This window comes from Arachis stenosperma, chromosome 9, assembly GCF_014773155.1.
Source record: "Arachis stenosperma cultivar V10309 chromosome 9, arast.V10309.gnm1.PFL2, whole genome shotgun sequence".
Classification (NCBI taxonomy): domain Eukaryota; kingdom Viridiplantae; phylum Streptophyta; class Magnoliopsida; order Fabales; family Fabaceae; genus Arachis; species Arachis stenosperma.
Genome location: NC_080385.1, coordinates 158,398,381 through 158,418,950, shown reverse-complemented (window position 1 = coordinate 158,418,950; position 20,570 = coordinate 158,398,381). Strand labels below are relative to the sequence as shown.

At 25.6% G+C, this 20,570-nt stretch overlaps 2 protein-coding genes across 2 annotated transcripts; both read right to left on the bottom strand.

The window, feature by feature from the left end:
• Positions 1–1,483: 1,483 nt before the first annotated feature.
• On the bottom strand, positions 1,484–2,670 carry LOC130950285 (B3 domain-containing transcription factor VRN1-like). Its single transcript, XM_057878798.1, has 4 exons — positions 2,581–2,670; positions 2,081–2,510; positions 1,847–2,001; positions 1,484–1,735 (listed from the first exon to the last, which is right to left on the bottom strand). The coding sequence occupies exons 1-4, from the start codon at positions 2,668–2,670 to the stop codon at positions 1,484–1,486; spliced, it is 927 nt and encodes a 308-aa protein (XP_057734781.1).
• A 3,010-nt stretch (positions 2,671–5,680) lies between these two features.
• Positions 5,681–15,493, bottom strand: LOC130950284 (putative B3 domain-containing protein Os03g0621600). The gene is made up of 7 exons (XM_057878797.1): positions 15,404–15,493; positions 14,901–15,330; positions 14,669–14,823; positions 14,198–14,371; positions 6,938–7,283; positions 6,726–6,865; positions 5,681–5,929 (listed from the first exon to the last, which is right to left on the bottom strand). The coding sequence occupies exons 1-7, from the start codon at positions 15,491–15,493 to the stop codon at positions 5,681–5,683; spliced, it is 1,584 nt and encodes a 527-aa protein (XP_057734780.1).
• Positions 15,494–20,570: the final 5,077 nt, after the last annotated feature.

The following is a 20,570-nucleotide window of genomic DNA, read 5'->3' as shown; positions in this document are numbered from 1 at the left end:
CAATAATAGTGTACCATAATTTTTTATATTTTTTGAAAAAAATAATAATAAATTTATTCATTAGATTTTTATATATGTATTTATAATATAAAAAAAGTTTACATAAAAAAAAATATATATATATATATATATATATATATATATATATATAGTTACTCAATAACAATAATAATATTAATAATAATAATATTTAATAAAATTATTAGAGATTATTCTACCAAAAATTTAAGATTGAAATTATTTAATATTTTTGTATTTAATATAATTAAAATATCTTATTTTAAAAAATATGTTTGTGTTAAAAAGAAAATATGTTAGTTTGGATTTCAAAGAAATATTATTGATCTTGTTTGTTTGCAATGAAAATAGTTATTAATATGTTAGTGTCATCGTCTACATGCACCAAACTAAACTAATAATAATAATAAAGGTTGACATATAGTAAAAGTAAAATAGACGAAAGATTATATTTGACAGAGAAAAATATTAAGAATTGATCTGTATATTAATTTTTCTTGAAACTAAAATATTCACTTTTATAAGTTTTGTCTACCAAAAAATAGACCGGAGATTAATTTTTCTATTAAAATAAAACCTTAGAATTTATCTATGTATTAATTTTTAGACACTAATTTAAGTAATTTCTCAAAAAAAAAAAACCTTGACGTAATATAACCATATTAGTATTAATTTGTTTTTTTTTTCCACTTCCTATTGAGTTCTCTTTATCCTTTTTCTGAAATATTCATTCATTATTTTATATTTTATTTTATGAAACACACTATGGATACATAACTATCAAAAGTTAAGTTGATAAAGCTTAGGAATTCTTTGATATTAAAACTGCATTAGTAGTGTTGAACGAAGAGTAATAAAAACTAACATATATCACATATAATATATAGTGATTAGTAATTTTGACCGGTATTTAACCGGTATAAATATTAAATTATTTTTATAAAAATAATTTTTATTAGTTCATATGTATAATTTTTTATGTATTTATAGTATAAAATATTTTATACAATTGCATATTTTATATGACTAGATGCATGCATGTATAAAATAATTTTAGACTGACAGTGTATCAAAATTAAATTCTAAATTTAATAAACATATATATAAAGAGAAAGTCTAAATACAGCACTTTTATCAAAATCTTATTAACATTTAAATAACTAATTGATGATTACAAATTATAAAATTTATTGGTCCTAACATTTCTCTATATATAAATTATATTAACTCGTCTATAAAATCTAATAAATATAAATATAAATTATGTATTCTATAGGTAAAGAAATATAGATATAAACTATTAATAGTCAAATATTAATCCAAAATGATACCATTATTTAAGGTTTTTCTAGCGTTCCTTATACAAGCTAAGGTTTTCATATATTTCAAAATATATCAGAACCAAAAGGGAAGCCAAATGAAAATGCATGGAAAGTGAGATGTTATCTTGGAAGTTGAGATCAAACTAAGTCTGCCGCTTTTTGAAAACATGAACCCTAAACTGCAAAGGGTGCATGTTGATGAGTTCAAAGACACAAACATCTCCAGGAAGCAATTCACTCTCCTGTGCAAACAAGGACCAGCCACCACCAAAGTACCGATAATTTGACGACTTGCTACAACGCCTCAGTTTCACTTCCCACGATTTCTCCCCAATTTTCAGATCCACATTCTTCTCCTCCTCATCAATAATGTACTCTTCAATATTTGGCACAGCCTTCAACAACAACAACAATAATATATACTTTAACCTTTTTCAACGTCATAAAGATCATATATATTTACATATATATAGAGATGTATCTCATATTTGTTAGTTTAATCGTACCGCTTTGTAGTGTGCTAGATGGACATGGGTTATGAACATTGTGAAGAAAGGATTATGAGACACGAAGTTCATAGCTACTTCCTGTGCTCTTTCTTGCTTTGGCCAATTCAATGATGAACAACTTGATCTTCTTTCAGCAACCTTCTTCTTCTCATCTGCTAATAATTAATTAAATAATAGAAATGGAAAATGAAATAATCCTATATATATATATATATATATATATATACATACCTTTCATTCTTTTATTACAAGGTTGAGGAACCAACACTAGCATGCTGCGTTTGTGTTTACAAGGCTTCAAAATCTCAATTGAGTCATCATCATCATCATTGTGCATGAGATCAAGTTTGATGTTCTTTTCATCATCACAAGCAGTAGTAGGAGTAGTGTTTAACTTTAACCCCGGATAGAGTATTTCAGAGGCAGATTTGTCAAAGATGTGAACATCAAGTTGTGAATTTCCATGATAGGTGAAAACAATCAAGTGGCCATGATCTAAGGAGTAGTTTTCAGTGAATTTGTTCCAACCCTTTTGGAACCAAACCTCCTCATCATTTTTTCTGGTCCAATTCACTTCCCATTTGGTGTCATCTGGAGGCTTCAAAAACATTGGATTCGACAAACCACCTCCATATCTCCTTGTAAATTTACTTGATATTTTCTGTAATTAATTAAAGATGCTCAAAATATATATAATATGTAACGAAGATAAATAATGCTTAATTAATTACCAGAGTCTGAAGATCAGTTTTCTTGAAGATAATGGCTGAGAAATGGATAGGGATTGTAGCCTTGCCACGCCACTTAGAAGAAGACGACATGGAGACAGGTGATGAGACTTGACTTTTCAGTACCAAGAACAAAGAAACTAGAAAGTGTATCTAAGTAGTGAAATTAATGGTTGATAAGACTAGTATATCTATATCTATTTATTTATTTATGATGCTTAGTTACTACTCAAGTATCATGATTACATCTCCAAATGGTTGAATTCCCATTTCCCAAGGACTATATATAGCAGGGAAACTCAGTTACAGACGCTATTTAATGTCAATTTTCTTTTGCTTCTAAAGGAATAATGCAGCTAGCGCTACCACTTCTTAAAAGAACAATAACTAAGGGTTATTGAGTTGTTGTTAAGGCTAATATTTTTTATCAATGGAGACCTAGCTTGTGTTATGTACAGTTATAAAGTTATAGCGTATTTTGTATGCATATAGAAATGATTTTTTTTTAATTAGAATTTGTAAATTAGAGGTTCAGTTTTGTTAGCAATACAAAATTTAGGGTTCAATTTGTGATGCAGTGAAAGTGAAAGTAATGAACAAATTAGAGATTCAATTTTATTTGGGATACAAAACCTAAGGTCTGATTTATATAATTAAACACAAATCTAATCTTTAGATTTTTATTTTTTTTAAAAAAAATAAAAATCACAAATTTAACCCTTAAATTTGTACTCTACAAAAAAAAAAAAAAAAAAAAAATCAAATCTCCATATTACTTGAAAACACCATTAGAAGACCAACACAAAAAATAAAAAAGCGTATTATTTAAAATAGCTAATACCTATATTATGATTTAAGAACATATTTAAAACCAATAAGGCTAAAAAGACAAAAAAAATATAAAATTTTTTATTTAATATTTATTAATTATTATCATAATTAATAAATGATAAATAAAATAAATTTTTGCTATTTTTAACTAATTCTATTTTATTATTAAATATTTTCGTTTAAAACAATAATACAAACAAAAAATACAATCCAAATTTATTTTTAATAAATATTAAATAAAATAAATTTTAATTATTTTTTGTTAATTTTTTTAATTATTAAATATTTTTATATTTAAAAATAAAATTTGTCAATTTGTGCTTTAACGGAGATGCCATGAATACCGTGAAAAAAGTTTGACAAAAAATAATTAAAGATATATTTTTTATTTTTTTAATACATTAAATATATTAAAATTTATTTCTTATATTATAAAACAAATTTACAAGTAAAATATATATAAAGACGGGCATAATAAACATTATTCTAAAAACAAGAGAGAAAGAAGATTTTATTATAAAATAAATAATATAATAGAATTAATAGTCAAAATAGACCTTGAAAAATATCTCAATTTTTATTTTCGTCCCCAAAAAATAATTAATTTGGTCACCTTCATCCTTTCGTTAGTTTCTTGACATACACTACTGTTAATGGCTTGCTAACTTAAAACGTGAAGTGACAGCACAACTTACTAAACAACGTCGTTATACCCTTAAAATAGTTTGAGATTATTCTTTACTTTCACTCTCTGTTTTTCTAACTCATGACCTATTATCACGAAGACGAAGAAGATCACTATATCATCTGCAATCATTAGAGTAGTCATAGAGCATTGTTAGTGTGTCCATTTTGAAGCTTGGAATGTGCTTAGATCAACAACACAACAAGCGCTCTCAAACTTCCATTAACCTTGTTCTCGTTTTTATGGAAACTTTTCAATCTGATAAACCAAAGGTTTTCATGGATGCTTGGTCAAGCACAACAATGGATCATGAAATTAATGATACCAACAACAAGAATTCTATTTCATCAATTGGGAAGTTGTCCCTCTCTTCTCTTGATTTAACAATGAAAAGTGGATATATGGATGAAGAAGTGGGATTAGGCAGAACCAAAAGAGAACAAGACAAGTAGTGATAATAAATTTGGCTTCTCGAATTAGCTCACACCACCCCCTTGGGTAGCTTCAATTCGAATCCGTCATCTCTGGTCAGGACAATGGTGTCATCTCCATCTGAGGTATTTTACAAGACAGTACACTTGCCTCATCGTTCTTCCTTCTTTGCATGGAGGAGCTCGAAGCATAGCTATTGTGTGAGTACAACAGCAGAAATGAAGCAGAGATAGGCAGCCAACTTCGGAGGTCACACCGGCATCATCGGCAGCAGCAACAGAATCATTGGCAGCAAAGGCGTCAACAGTAACAGCGCGAGCAGAGGCGTCGATAATACGAGCAGAGGCATGGGTGGAGACAACTAAAGTAGAGTCATCGGTGGCGACGGGACCAACCGTAACCGAGGCAGTGGCGGCAGAACTGTTGCTATGGAGGATTCGCGCAGTGTTCCACCATGAAGGAGTAGGAGAAGACGATCAGTAAGGGAGTTTTAGTAGAGAATAAGGTCGTGTAGTGGTTAGGGTTCGTTTTTCTGGGTTTGGGCTTGCTTAGTTTCAGGCTTTAACAAAAAAAATGTAACTGTCACGTCATTCTTTGTTAGAATTGTTAGTAAAAAACATAACGGAAGGACGCACGTGATTAAGTTGGTTATCTTTCGCAGACGAATTCGATTAATTTATTCTTTTGGGGACAAAATGGAGATTGAGATATCTTTCAATGGCTATTTTGACTATTAACTCTAATATAATACGAAAAAATTATTGAAAATTTATCTCATTCTCTTTATGCTTAGTTATTTTTCTAATTTATTCATTTAAATATTAAAACTATAATTAAAAAAAATTTTAATTAAGACTTTCAATCATTAGTCTAATTATGTAAGACAAATGATATTTATATCAATTTTTGTATATCTTTTTTCTATGATAATCTTTTTATCAATTATTTTTAATATATAAAATTATATAACAAAGATGTATGTGCAGATCAACCCAACCATAAAATATCACAGTCAGTTCAAAATCCAGCCATCTTTCATTCAACACAAAATATATCACATACAAAGAGTTCAAAATACAAATGGCTATTGCAGTAAGCTACATTCATCATCTATGGATTCTTCCTCCATGTATCTCAAAAGGAAAGTTCTACTAATTAAGCATGATGGGCAGCAAAAACATGAACCTTAAAGACCAAATCTTGCATATTAACAAGTTCAAAGACACAAACATCTCCGGGCTTCAACTCATTCTCTTGTGCAAACAAGTTCCACCCAGCAGAAAGGAAGCGATTTGAATAGGTTTTGTTACAATTAAGCATCTTCACAGGCCACGATCTATCCCCATACTCAAGCTTCACATTCTTCACTCCATTATCCACATAACCTTCCAAACCTGGTATGCACTGCATCATGAATATAGATAAAATTTTAAAATTCTATAAATCCTTATAATTTTATAAAATTTTAAATTGGTAATTTTTATTTTAAATAAGCATTTTCAATTGTCATTTTTAAATATTTTTAAAATACAAGTTAAAAAAAATCCTGTTTGATGTAAGTTAGATTATAAACTTTTATCTATCATTAGAACTTAGAAAACATAGATACAACAAGACTATCCACGCGATACAATATTTTTTTATAAAAATATAAGATCCGATATGTTTAGGAATTAGGATACATCATCAAATATAATAAAATATATAAATAATAAATTATAATAAAAAATAACATTAAAATTGATTAAAAGTATTTATTATTGAAATGTATGCACATACACATATTAAAAAACGAAAGAATAGTCGATTAAATACTTATATTAAAAATAATTTATAAATAAATTAATTTTTATTTAATTTTTTAATTATAAAAATATTTATTTTAAAAAATGATAAAAAAACTTTTTATTATAAAAAAAAGTTAATTTTTTAATTTTTTCATAAATACTTAAATAATCTTAAAAATTACAGCAAACAAACGTTATAATTTTTCATGAGTTAAATTGTTAAAAATTAAAGCAATCCAACCTTTTAAAGAGTACAGATACATCAATGTTGAACGTATCCAAACTTCTTATATTAGAACTCAATAAAGACTTGTTAAAATTTGGTTAATCTATAAGTTTAGGACAAATACAATATACATTGGATGTAATATAGTTTAGGACTAAGAATAAATTTAAATGGTTTTTAACATTACCAATCGATATTCTGTGATATGAGGAGGCTTTATGAGCACAGTGAAAAAAGGGTTGTTAGATACGAATTTGTTAGCTTCTTGTCGTGCTCTTGGTTCCCTTGGCCAATTCAATGACAAAGAAGTAGTCACATTCTTCTCATCTGTTCAATGCAAATGAAACAAATTAAGTTGAGAATTGCATACAAAACTCTTAGATTTCTTTGTTTCCTAACCTCTTATGGTTTCTTTGTTCTTCTTGTATGGATGGATTTCCTTTACAATCTGAACTGAAACATCATCATTATCATTTCCATTGTAGGAAGAATAGTCTATTTCTAAAGCATCATCATCAATGATAATGACATCAAATTGGGAAGTAGTTCCTTCGTATTTAAACAGAACCAAGCATCCATGATCCAGAGAATACTTTTGAGTGAATTCTTTCCAACCTTTTTCAAACCAAACTTGATCATTCTTTTTTCTCAAACACACCTTCCACCTTATTCCATCTGGAGGCTTTAAAAACACTGGATTGGACAAACCACTTCCATATTTCAGGGCAAATTTGTCGGGTATTTTCTGTCAAGAGTACAATAAAGTATTTAGGATATCACAAAAATATGCATATGCAAAGAAATCAAATAGACTTACAAGACTTTTAAGATTAGTTTTGAGTATAATCTTGAAGAAGAGAATAGACATGACAGCATTCTTTTAGTGAAGATGAGAAGACATGGGAACTCAAGTAGAGTACAGCAGTAGTTTGAAGTTTACAACTGTTACAACTTTTACAAGAACAACAATAATGAAGTTAGAAGTGAGAGAAGGTGAAGAAGCTCTTATTAATGATTTCATTTATGATCCTAATTAGGCTACCTGCTTCCTACTCCAAAATCGAGTGTCATCATTATTTGATTTATTTGATTACGCCAATGCTTGCAGCCTTGGAAATATAACCAATAACAAAGAGCGTATATTAAACTGATAAAGTGAATATAATATTAAGGTTTAGCTCAATTTGAGTTGGTATATTGGGGGAGGTTATGGAAATAAACTTTTTTAATTTTTTTTAATAATTAAAAAAATAAAATATAATTTTTTATTATTAATTTTATAAGTAAGATAAAAAAATATGAGATAGAACAATAAAAAATTAAAAATATATTTTATTTTTTATTTTTTTAATAATTACCATAATTTATTTTTATTAGTTATTAATCAAGTTCTTCTAAAATAATAAAATTGATAAAATAAAATTAGAGACTCAGCTAGTATTGTTTTGGGTTGTGCCTAGGTAATCAATAAAGAATACTGTGATGAATTGGTAAACACCGTAGTATTAACTATTGGTGAGAATAAGAAGGATAGGAACTATGTTCTAGAACCACTGGATTCCCGAGGATACAATTAATTTTATATTTTTATGTGAAAATATAGTTAAAATTTGTTAAATAATTTGATAGATTTAATTAAATTATTATCTAATTATGAAGTACGGACACATAAACACAGGATATAATATAATATGGGATATGTTAATACACAAATTTTAAAATCTTATAAGACACAGTGACACATATATATATAAAATGTAAGGTAGTTTTTTAGATAAATTATAATGATATTTTGAAATTTTAATAATATAAAAATATAAATTAATTTTTTAATTATTTTTAATATCTTATTTAATTATATAAAATATTTAAAATATTTTTTTATTTTAATAAATAATAATATATACTATTTTTAAATTTATTTGAATAATACAAGTTAAGAATAAGGTTGTATATGCTGATACGTGATAGTATTTAAATGTGTCCAAACGTGTCCGAAATCAATTTTTTATTTTTTATTAAAACACTGTATACAGAAAACATGCGTGTGTAGTATTGAAACATGTTAAATGAACACACCAGACACGCGAACACAACAACTCAATGACGTGCTTTCAATTGCAGCTGAATTTTCACTTAAAATAAAAAATAAGAATCTAATTATTTTTAAATTGATTTAGCTAACATATGATAATAAATATAAAACAAATATGGGTTAGGGCGGACCGACTCGCCCGCCAACTAAAATGGGTTCAAAATGCTAGTCCGTCCCACTTTATGGCGGATTGGCGGGTTGACGGGCTAGTCCGCTTGACTCTTTTTTTTTTGAAAAATAAAATTCATTAAAATTAATCAAAAAATAATAATTAAAAAATCAAATACAAATCAAAAATAGTCAAATTATAATATAATTTTTTACTATTTTTTTTAACTTCAATAAAATTATTTAAAATAATATTTGTCAATAAAATCATCTTTATCTTAAAAAATAAGTCACATAATTTGAGGGACAATCTACCTAATTAAATAAATTGAGTGAATCATTTACCTGTATACACAAAACAGAAACTTCTTACGTGCATGTGCATTTTTATATTTATGTAAACCGTGGGAGCTAACCACGGTTTTAATTTAATACGTAAACCGTAGCTACTAGGCACGGTTTACTTGTGAATGAAATGTATCATAAACCGTGGCAAGCTACTACGATTTACTAAGGAAGGCAAATGCACATAAAACATAGTAAGTAGCAACAGTTTATGAAGGAGTTTGAGTAGGCATAAACCTTTGTTAGTTACAACGGTTTATGAAAGAGAAATTCTATATATATGTGAGTGAGATTCAAGCTTGTGAAGAGATTACTTTCACAATAGAAATAACAACAATACTAACAGAAATAATTCTACTAACAATAACAATCTATAACAATATATAAAGTGAATAGGAGAGTTTGGTGTCCAATTTTCATTTTTTCATCTTAATCTTATTAATAAATAATGTTTAATATAATTGTCGTCTTAAAGTTTGGTAAAAAATGTAATTATTAGTTAATTTTTTTTGTTCTTTGTACAGTTACTTTTTTATTTTACACATAACTTATACTTATATTGTCTTTTTATCTGTTCTATGGAGTACATGTAGTACTCTCTACTTATCTTTATTTTACTTAATTAAAAAAATGATAAATATGTATATGGAGAATAATAAAAAATAATAAAAATAAAAATAAAATTTTTTAAAAAAATAATGGAACAAAATATGATTTAACATATTAAATATAAAATTAAAAAAATTAGCAATTAAAATTATGCAAGAAAAATAGTTCTTTAAATTTAAATTTTTGTATCCGCTTCAAATTAAATAAGATTAAAAAAACAAATAAATTTATAAATTTTTATAAATTTTTATCTTAATTATTACATATAATAACAACATAATAATTTTAGTATTATACTTAAATTAATTTAAATTTTATTATTCTATACATTAAAAATAAATAAGTTATAAAATGTTTATTTTTATTTTTATTTATTAATAATTTATTATTTATTAAAATTTTTATTTTTTATCTCAAATTTATAATTTAAAAACATAAAAATTAATTTCCTAAAAATATTAGAAAAAAATAAAAAATAAAAAATTACAATTTTGTTTTGAAATTAAATAAAATTTTAAAAAAATCTTAATAATTTTATAGTTAGAGATATAGAAGTTGACATATTAGATCTAGAAAAATATTAAGAATTATTACAAATAAGTGTTAAGAATAGGAAAGATATTCAACAATAATATAATATTTTTATATTCAATTGTATATGTTAATAGTAGCTAAAATAGTAGTACCCATATAATATTACTCTTTTAAGAAAATATAAAATATTTGATATTATTTTTTTATAATTGTTGGCAAATTTTATAATTTGATTAACAAAAAATCTGAATATTTGATATCTTAAATTTTGTCTGAAAGCAATAAAATATGACTAAACAAGTAAGTCTGAAAAATAATAAGGATTTATATAATAGGTATACATTTAGATATCTAAATCAAAGAAGAAGAAAATTTTCTTTTAGCAAATTTTTAATAACTCAAAAATTAACACAATGGTAGTTATGGATCAAAGTGATAAACAAAATTGAGAGTTGAAATAATGGTTTACGTTCAAGGCCTCCTCTTCATAAACCGTGGGAAGCAACCACGGTTTATGCCTAAGTTTTTTTCTTCTTAATCCGTGGTAGGTAGCCACGAATTATGCCCAATCTCTTCCAATCATAAACCCGCTTGCCTCCAACGGTTTACGTTGAAACTAGAAACCGTGGTTAGCTCCCACAGTTTACATAAAAATAAAATTGTACATGCACGTAAGAAGTTTCTGTTTTGTGTATATAGGTAAACGATTCACACAATTTATTTAATTAGGTAAATTGCCCTAATTTGAGTATATATACAAAATTATAAAATAAAATAAATAAAGTTAATAACTAAAAGAAGAATAAAAACAAAAAATAAAAAAAAGTGTTTAAAAATTCTATAATTATTAATTTTATAATAGTAATCATTCTTTTTATAATAAAAAAATAAAAGTCTTCAGTCCAGCGGACCGGTCCGCCCCGCCCCGCCAAAATCTGCCAATTTGGCGGATTTTTTTAATTCGGCGGGCTCCAAATCTTAGCCCGACCCGCCTTTTTTAGCGGGTTTAGCAGATCGGCCCGACGTGTTCGACCCGTTTTGTCACCCCTAAAGTTTATTATTAGTGAAAAGTTCTAGATAATAAATATAAAACAAATGTATTGAAACCTTAAATATTTTAAAATTTTACACATAATAAAATTATTAATTTAATAATGATTAATTTATTATTTTATGTATATTTTTACGTTAGAATTTTTTTAAGATTATAACTAATAAAAAATTAACTTTTTATTTTTATAAATACTTTGAAAATTAAATTTATATTTTTTTATAAAAAATATTTTAGTTAGTAATTTTAACATATAAACTTAGAACTCGTATTAGCTGCATCTTTAATCTTAATATTATTACTTATTTTTTCTCTCTCATAAAAACCCTCAAATATTAATCTGTCTTAGATTATATGTCTTTCTTTAGAATATTTAATTAAAATGAAGGGAAAAATTCAAATTATTTAACAATTATCAATTATGAACTTCACACGAAATTAGTTATATTTGTGTTTTTATCTTATAAAAAATAAAATAAAATAAAAATATATTTGTTATACATTTATTTAAATTAAAAGTTCAAAAATTTTTACTGATGCTAATTTTAACATATATGGCTTATAGATTGTTAATTAAACCGTATTAGTATTAATCAATTAACATATAATATACATGAATTAAACAAGTTATTAAAATTTATTGAATTTTCGTTTATTCAATATTATTAAAGATTTTATCATTTCTACACAAAGTTATATTTTTGTATGCTTACATTTTATCCTTTTGCATAATAATCATTACTTTTGAAAATATCATTGTTCAACGGCAGTCACAAATTGTGTATCCTTTTTAGTGGAATGTAGTATATTTAAAAAAATGAGTCTTAACGTAATATAACCATATTAATATTAGGGCAAAACACTCAAATAAGCCAAGGGAAAGAAATTTTTACGTAAATCCGCCAAACCAAAATTTAGTTCATGAATCAACCAATGCATGTTTATATGTAGTTCGAATCAATTAGATTCGAACTCAATCTACACATAATTCGAATCATATTGATTCGAATTATACACAAAACTCACACACACTAATTCGAATCAACTTGATTCGAATTACACACATACAATAATTACACCCTGATTTATTAAAAAAATTAATAATTTATTAAAAAATTTATTAAAAAATAATAATTTAAAATTAAAAAATATATATTTTATTTCATGCATTAAAAAAAATCTAACAAAATATTTAATTACGAGACTTTTTTTAAATATTAATGAGCTATCAATTCAAATTCCATACAATACTCTTTTGTCCATTTTTAATAGCTCATGAATATTTTTTAATAAATTTTTTTAAATTATATGGTGAGATATTACATGATTCGAATTATATGGTGAGCAATTCGAATTCTATACAATACTCTTCTGTCCATTCTTGATAGCTCATGAATACTTTTTAATAAATTTATTTTAATTAAACCACAAAAAATATTTTATTCTATGCAAAATAATTTAAAAATGGCTTAAAAGATGTTAGGAGTACTATAAAAATTTGCAATGACTTAGGACATTAATAATTTAGAAATTAAAGAAAATATATTTTTATCATGTATTTACCTAAATCACTAGAATATTACAAACTTTTATAGTACTCGTAACATTTTCAAGCCATTTTTTTAAATTATTTTGTATAGAATAAAATATATTTTTTAATTATTTTGGATGGAATAAAATATTTTCTTTAATTTTTAAATTATTATTGACTATCTAGAGTATTTTATTTAAAATTTGTGTACATGCATGTATTTACCTAAATCATTAGAACATTACAAATTTTTATAGTATTCCTAATATTTTTTAAGTCATTTTTTAAATTATTTTGCATTATTTTTTTGTGGTTTATATAATTAAAATAAATTTATTAAAAAATATTCATGAGCTATCAAGAATGGGCAGAAGAGTATTGTATAGAATTCGAATTGCTCACCGTATAATTCGAATCAGAGTGATTGAACTTGCCATGCGTAATTCGAATCATGTAATATCTCACCATATAATTTAAAAAAATTTATTAAAAAATATTCATGAGTTATTAAAAATGGACAAAAGAGTATTGTATGGAATTTGAATTGATAGCTCATTAATATTTAAAAAAAAGTCTCGTAATTAAATATTTTGTTAGATTTTTTTTAATGCATGAAATAAAATATATATTTTTTTAATTTTAAATTATTATTTTTAATAAATTTTTTAATAAATTATTAATTTTTTTAATAAATCAGGGTGTAATTCGAATCAACTTGATTCGAATTATTGTATGTGTGTAATTCGAATCAAGTTGATTCGAATTAGTGTGTGTGAGTTTTGTGTATAATTCGAATCAATATGATTCGAATTATGTGTAGATTGAGTTCGAATCTAATTGATTCGAACTACATATAAACATGCATTGGTTGATTCATGAACTAAATTTTGGTTTGGCAGATTTACGTAAAAATTTCTTCCCATTGGTTTATTTTAGTGTTTTGCCCTTAATATTAATTTGTATCTTTTTTTCACTTGCTATCGAGTTCTCTTTATCGTTTTCTGAAATATTGATTCATTATTTTACATTTTATTTTATGAAACACTATATGGATCCAGAACTATTCCAAAGTTAAGTTGGTAAAGCTGAGGAATTCTTTGATATTAAAACTGCATTAATGTTGAACAAAGACTAACAAAAACCAACATATATCACATAATATAGTGTTTAGTAATTTTGCCCAATATTTACTATTTGAGAAAGTTTAGGGACCGACAACGTTTTCATATTCTTTCCAAAATGTATCAAAACCAAAAGGTAAGGCCAACAAAATGCATGGAAAGTGATGTTATCTTCCAAGTTGAGATCAAACTAACTCTGCTGGTTTTTGAAAATATGAACCCTAAACTGCAAAGGATGAATGTTGATGAGCTCAAAGACACAAACATCTCCAGGAAGCAATTCACTCTCATCTGCAAACAAGGACCATCCACCACCCAAGTACCGACAATTTGAAGAGTTGCTACCACGCCTCAGTTTGACTTTCCACGATTTCTCCCCAATTTTCAGCTCCACATCCTTCTCATCCTCATCAGTATACTCTTTCATGTTTGGCACACCCTTCAACAACAATAATAATAATATATACTTTAACTTTTTGCAAGATAAAGATCACATACATAATATATAATATGATCATATGCATAATATATAATATATATGTTTAGATACAAGACTAGACGTGTATACTAAAATTAGTCGGACTATACGTGTATACTAAAATTAGTCACCAAATCAGATACCAATAAATATATTTTAAAAAAAAATTAAACAACATGTGAATTTACATAAATATATGATTTATAGTATTTTTGTTAGATGTATAGATGTATCTCATATTTGTTAGTTTAGTCGTACCGCTTTGTATTGTGTTAGATGGATATGGGTTATGAACATTGTGAAGAAAGGATTATGAGACACGAAGTTCATAGCTACTTCCTGTGCTCTTTCTTGCTTTGGCCAATTCAATGATGAACAACTTGATCTTCTTTCAGCAACCTTCTTCTTCTCATCTGCTAATAATTAATTAAATAATAGAAATGGAAAATGAAATAATCCTATATATATATATATATATATATATACATACCTTTCATTCTTTTATTACAAGGTTGAGGAACCAACACTAGCATGCTGCGTTTGTGTTTACAAGGCTTCAAAATCTCAATTGAGTCATCATCATCATCATTGTGCATGAGATCAAGTTTGATGTTCTTTTCATCATCACAAGCAGTAGTAGGAGTAGTGTTTAACTTTAACCCCGGATAGAGTATTTCAGAGGCAGATTTGTCAAAGATGTGAACATCAAGTTGTGAATTTCCATGATAGGTGAAAACAATCAAGTGGCCATGATCTAAGGAGTAGTTTTCAGTGAATTTGTTCCAACCCTTTTGGAACCAAACCTCCTCATCATTTTTTCTGGTCCAATTCACTTCCCATTTGGTGCCATCTGGAGGCTTCAAAAACATTGGATTCAACAAACCACCTCCATATGTCCTTGTAAATTTACTTGATATTTTCTGTGTAATAATTAATCAAATTAAACATGCTCAAAATATAGAATATGTAATGAAGATAAATAATGCTTATTACCAGAGTCTGAAGATCAGTTTTATTGAAGATAATAGCTGAGAAATGTATAGGGATTATAGCCTTGCCACGCCACTGAGAAGAAGAAGACATGGAGATAGGCGGTGAGACTTTTCAGTGCCAAGAACTCAAACTAGAAATTAATGGGTGTTAAGACTAGTATATCTATATCTATTTATTTATTTATGATGCTTAGTTACTGCTCAAGTGTCATGATTACACCTCCAAATGGTTGAATTCCCAAGGGCTATATGGCAGGGAAACTCAGTTACTGACGCTATTTCCTTTTGCTTCTAAAGGAATGCAGCTAGCGCTGCCACTTCTTACAAGAATAATAACTCAAGGGTTATTGTTTAGGAAAATTTTTAGGTGTTACATTTATTTTATTGAAATTTCAATGTTCCATGTATGATTAAGTTGGAAGTTAATTTTTGGTCTTGCAACTATTTATAGAAAGACTAATATAGCCCTTCAATCATAAAAAAAAACAAAAGATAACACACTTAGTTTGAAGAAACCTGCACTGCTGTACAGTAAAGCAATGTATAAAAATTTTATTTCTTTATTTATTATAAATTATATTATTTGTGAAGTCTCGTAAAAATAGAGAATTTTGTTTAGAAATGCTTAAAAGTAAAATTATTTGCAATAATGTGAGGTAAACTTATAAAATAACAAATTTATTAAAAAAATAACACTTTTTTATATTCCAAAAATTATATATATCATGTTATTTTATACTGATTAAATAATTAAGTATCTATTTTATATATTATGTCTTAATTTAAGAAGTTATTATTTATAGAATTGGCACATTGATTTTAATTGAAAAAAAAAATAAAATCATAAACTTTAATATTATCTTGTACATGATGCATGACAAATTGCTAAATTTAATATTTGCAAATATAATAATATTATGTTGCTACAATTTACTTTTTCATTGCTCAAATAAAATTATTTAATTTGAGTATTTTATTTTTTATTTTTAAAGATATAAATTATAATTATTAATTATCATAAATGATATGCCTAGTAAAAAAAATTAAAACTTATTTTACTTCAACTCAAAGTATTATTGATTTTTTAAAAAATCAAATAATTTAATTTTTTGAAAAAATTTTTTCTTTTAAATGAATCTAAATATGTTTAAAATTTAATAAAAATACTTTATTATTTTAAAAAGTGTTTTTTCACCTAAAAAAAATTAATTCAAATAAATACTTTTTGAGTAATACTACACATCCAAATCTTTTTATGAATCAAGTCTAATCAAATTAAATTATAAGACTTGGAATATATTAGCTATAACTAATTTTTATTATGTTAAACTAATTTGGTTATACTTGATTAATAAAAATATTTGGATGTATAGTATTATTTTATTTTATTTTTTAGGTTATTCAATGTATTTAATGTTGATATTATTTCTCTTTAATAAGTATAAATGAACTAAAAAGACAATCTTACTTGCCTTACATATAATGACTTTTTTAGTTCTTTTTTATATAATAGTATTTAATATAGCATGAAAATTTTGCTTTAAAAATATTTTTATAATATCTGATTGAGATTTGTCTTTTACTATATTATTTTAAATAAGAAAAACAAAGAAAAATAAAAGAAAAAAAACTGGTGATAAATGTTAAATATATTTCTATAATTAAAAATATTTTTTCTTATTCTTTTTAAATTTTCTGTTTCTTTGCATTTGTTTATCTACTTATTTATAATATATTAAAGGTGAACCTAAATATTATTATCTTGAAAAATTAACACATAATATAAGTAAAAAATATTGCACATACATTTTTAATAGTGAAGTTGACATATTTTTTTCTATTCAATATTTTCTTGGTCCATCTTTAATTTACTAATATTAAGATCCTTTTTGTTTCATTTACTTTTTTTAATTATCATAAGGTATGAAAAAAATATTAATAATAATATTTATTAAAATCTAAATTAAAAGATGATTATTCTAAATAAATTCTAAAAAATCACAACAAAAAATTTCATATGTGTTCATTTGTTTCTTTGATAAGAATGATCATTATTTTTTAAAATGTTAAACTAAATTTTATCATAAAACAAAATAGGAGAAAAGACTTAAATAAAATAATATTAATTTAGTACAATTATGATTCTAAAATTTTTTATTTAATCAATTATAAGTAGCATAAGTAGATATCCTTAACTTACAAGTGTAAGCAATTAGTTAATATAATTAAACAAAAATAGATTTAATATTAATTTTAATTTTTTATTAAATGGTTTCTTATATACAAAAAAATTAATTCATTATAGCTTGACAAAATTCACGAGTCTATAATTCTAGCTTTTTTTTTTTAATTTGACTATAGATGTCTTTCAGCTAAAAATGTTCATTAATGATTTAATATTTTAATTTTTTTAATAAATATTTTTTACCAATAATATTAATGATGCACAAAATTTATTATTTATTTTTTCTATCAACTTTTTATTACTTATCTAATATTGTCAATTTCTAAGTTATTTCTTGACAAGTCCTACCCTTAAAATTATCCATACCACTATCCTATATCATAATTTAATTAACAAGAATGATGAGATTAGTTTTTTTCCTAAGACTTATCATTAATTAATTAATTAAAAAATATTTTAATAAATTTATTTCTTTAATTAATGAATATCAGATAAAATTAATTTATTGTAAATTCTATATTATCCTTAAAAATTTAGCACAATAAATTTAATACTTATACTTTAAAATGAGTTTAGTTGATAAAATTAAAATATAAGTAATATTGTTCTTGCACAAATTTTTATTAATATTATTATAGTAATACTTACTTGAGCAATTAAATTTAACTTATACTAATATTAAAATGGTCTTTTTACCCTTTTTTATTTCTTTTAATTTTATCTCTTTTTTAAATAACTTAATAAAAATAGATTAATATTTAAAACAATTAATATTATACAATGGAAAAAATTGAATTAAGTAAGTACTATATATGTACAAGAGAAACAAAACTAAATTACAAAATAGTATTATCTCATATAATAATAATAATAATAATAATAATAATAATAATAATAATCCTGTAAAATAAATAGACAAATAAAGTACATCGTGCCAAATGAAGTTATCTGTTTTGGAGGAACGAAAAGGAGAAAAAAAAACTAACAGAGAGATAAAATGATCAATAAAAATTGGTTAGGAAAAAGAAAAGAAAAGTAAAAGGTGTATCAAAAGGAAACAACACAACACAAGTGCAAAATAGTAATTTTCTTCCTCTTTTTGTGGGCTAAGGAAACAACTTGTCTCTGTTTTATGGTGCTCTCCAAAAAAGCAAAACTACTCAATATTTTTTTGGTGGCCGAAATAAATTAAACAAAGAAAAACAAATTGCTTATGTACAAAAAAAAAATTGCTTAAATAGAGGGATAGTCCCGTTTAAGATCATCTTTAACTCTTTCCAAGGTGAAAGAAGCTCCACATGCAAAAGTTGTAACTTCATCGCTATTTTTGTCATAGTATCTGCTACCGTGTTTGCATCTCTCATAATTAAACGAAAGTCAACACGCCAACTCCAATGCATGATATCTCTTATTTTGAGCACCAATGGATCAATAAACCCAAAACCATATTGAGTAACAAGATTAAATGTTTCCACACAATCCATCTCACAAATAACATCTCGTTGACCCACATCCCAAGCTAAGAAATATCCTCTCCAAATAGCAAACAATTCTCCTTGAAGAATACTATTACTCTCAATCATTTCCAAACACCCCATTTGCCAACTCCCATTACAATCTCTAATAACACAAGTAAAACCAACACTATCACCCGAACCAAAATAACTAACATCATAATTAATCTTAAAAGTACCAATGGATGGTGGATTCCAAAAACTATTTAGAATAGATGAAAGGGACATACGTTATAATTCAAAAATATTTCTAAACTCCTTTTTTGAAGTTAATACCAAACAAAACTACTCAATATATTTCTATTCAATCTTTTTCTTCTAATTATTTTATTATATATCTTGATGCTAAAAAAGAATGAAATATCAGTGTACCAAAAAAGTAATGTGGTACATGTGAAAACCTTCCTATTGTTTAAAGTACCTAATAGCTATATTGTGATTTGGGAGCCACTCAGATAAAAACGCAAAAAATGTCTTTTTATAAAGGTGTTTTTTAATAATTAAAATTTAACATATATAATCGATTAAATTGTATTATTTTTGCTAAAATTAGACTAGACAAATTGATTTGATTGAAAAATGGTGAATCTCACTACAAGAAAAAAAGGCTTATGGCCATGCTTTTTTTGCCACGCTTTTAAAGCGTGGCAAAAAGTGGTCAATGGCCACGCTTTTGTGAGGGTGGCAATTGAATAGAGATTCAGCCACGTTTTTTCGCCACGCTTTTGGGTCAATGGCCACGCTTTTTAAGGGTGGCAGTTGAATAGAGATACGACCACGTTTTTTTTCTGCCACATTTCAAAAGCGTGGCCATAGACAAAAAAGGGATGTTTTGAAAGCGTGGCAACAGGGTTTCACTACAGTAGCGTTTGTAAAGCGTGGCCATATCCTGATACTCTTTTGGCACACTTTAAAAGCATGGCCAAAAGGTTAAAAAAAAACCTAATAACCCGCCCTAAACCCAATAACCCCTAAATAGGGGTGTGCATGGGCCGGGTGAAACCGGGTTTGATGTGGCCCAAACCCGAACCGAAATATATACCGGGCCTATTTATTCGACCCGAACCCGGCCCTAGACCCGATGAAACCTATACACTTTCGGGCCACGATTATTCCGAGTAAAAACCGAGTGAAAATCGGTTCATTAACATTACATTATCTTGATACCTTCTTATAAGCTAACATGTGAAAATATCCAAATTTTCAAGATTCCAACTATTATTTGACATGGTAAAATTTACTTAGAAAAACAAGAACCGACTCTTCTCTAAAATTAAAGCATAATCATAATCAATACTAATATTGTATAATAACACCAAATATTTAAATCAATACAAATAATACAATATTATGCATTAGTCTAAAATCTTATGCATTTTAAACATAAAACATTAACTTATAGTTTTATAATAACTAATAACACAAAATATTAAAGTTTACAATATTTAAATTCCACATAAGAATAGCCA

Coding starts and splice junctions, on each gene's coding strand:
- LOC130950285 (XM_057878798.1), bottom strand. CDS start 2,670: ATGTCGTCTTCTTCTAAGTGGCGTGGCAAGGCTACAATCCCTATCCAT. Junction 2,511..2,580: donor AAACTGATCTTCAGACTCTG/GTAATTAATTAA, acceptor AATTAATTACAG/AAAATATCAAGTAAATTTAC. Junction 2,002..2,080: donor TTGTAATAAAAGAATGAAAG/GTATGTATATAT, acceptor AATTATTAGCAG/ATGAGAAGAAGAAGGTTGCT.
- LOC130950284 (XM_057878797.1), bottom strand. CDS start 15,493: ATGTCTTCTTCTTCTCAGTGGCGTGGCAAGGCTATAATCCCTATACAT. Junction 15,331..15,403: donor AAACTGATCTTCAGACTCTG/GTAATAAGCATT, acceptor ATTATTACACAG/AAAATATCAAGTAAATTTAC. Junction 6,866..6,937: donor GAACAAAGAAACCATAAGAG/GTTAGGAAACAA, acceptor TGCATTGAACAG/ATGAGAAGAATGTGACTACT.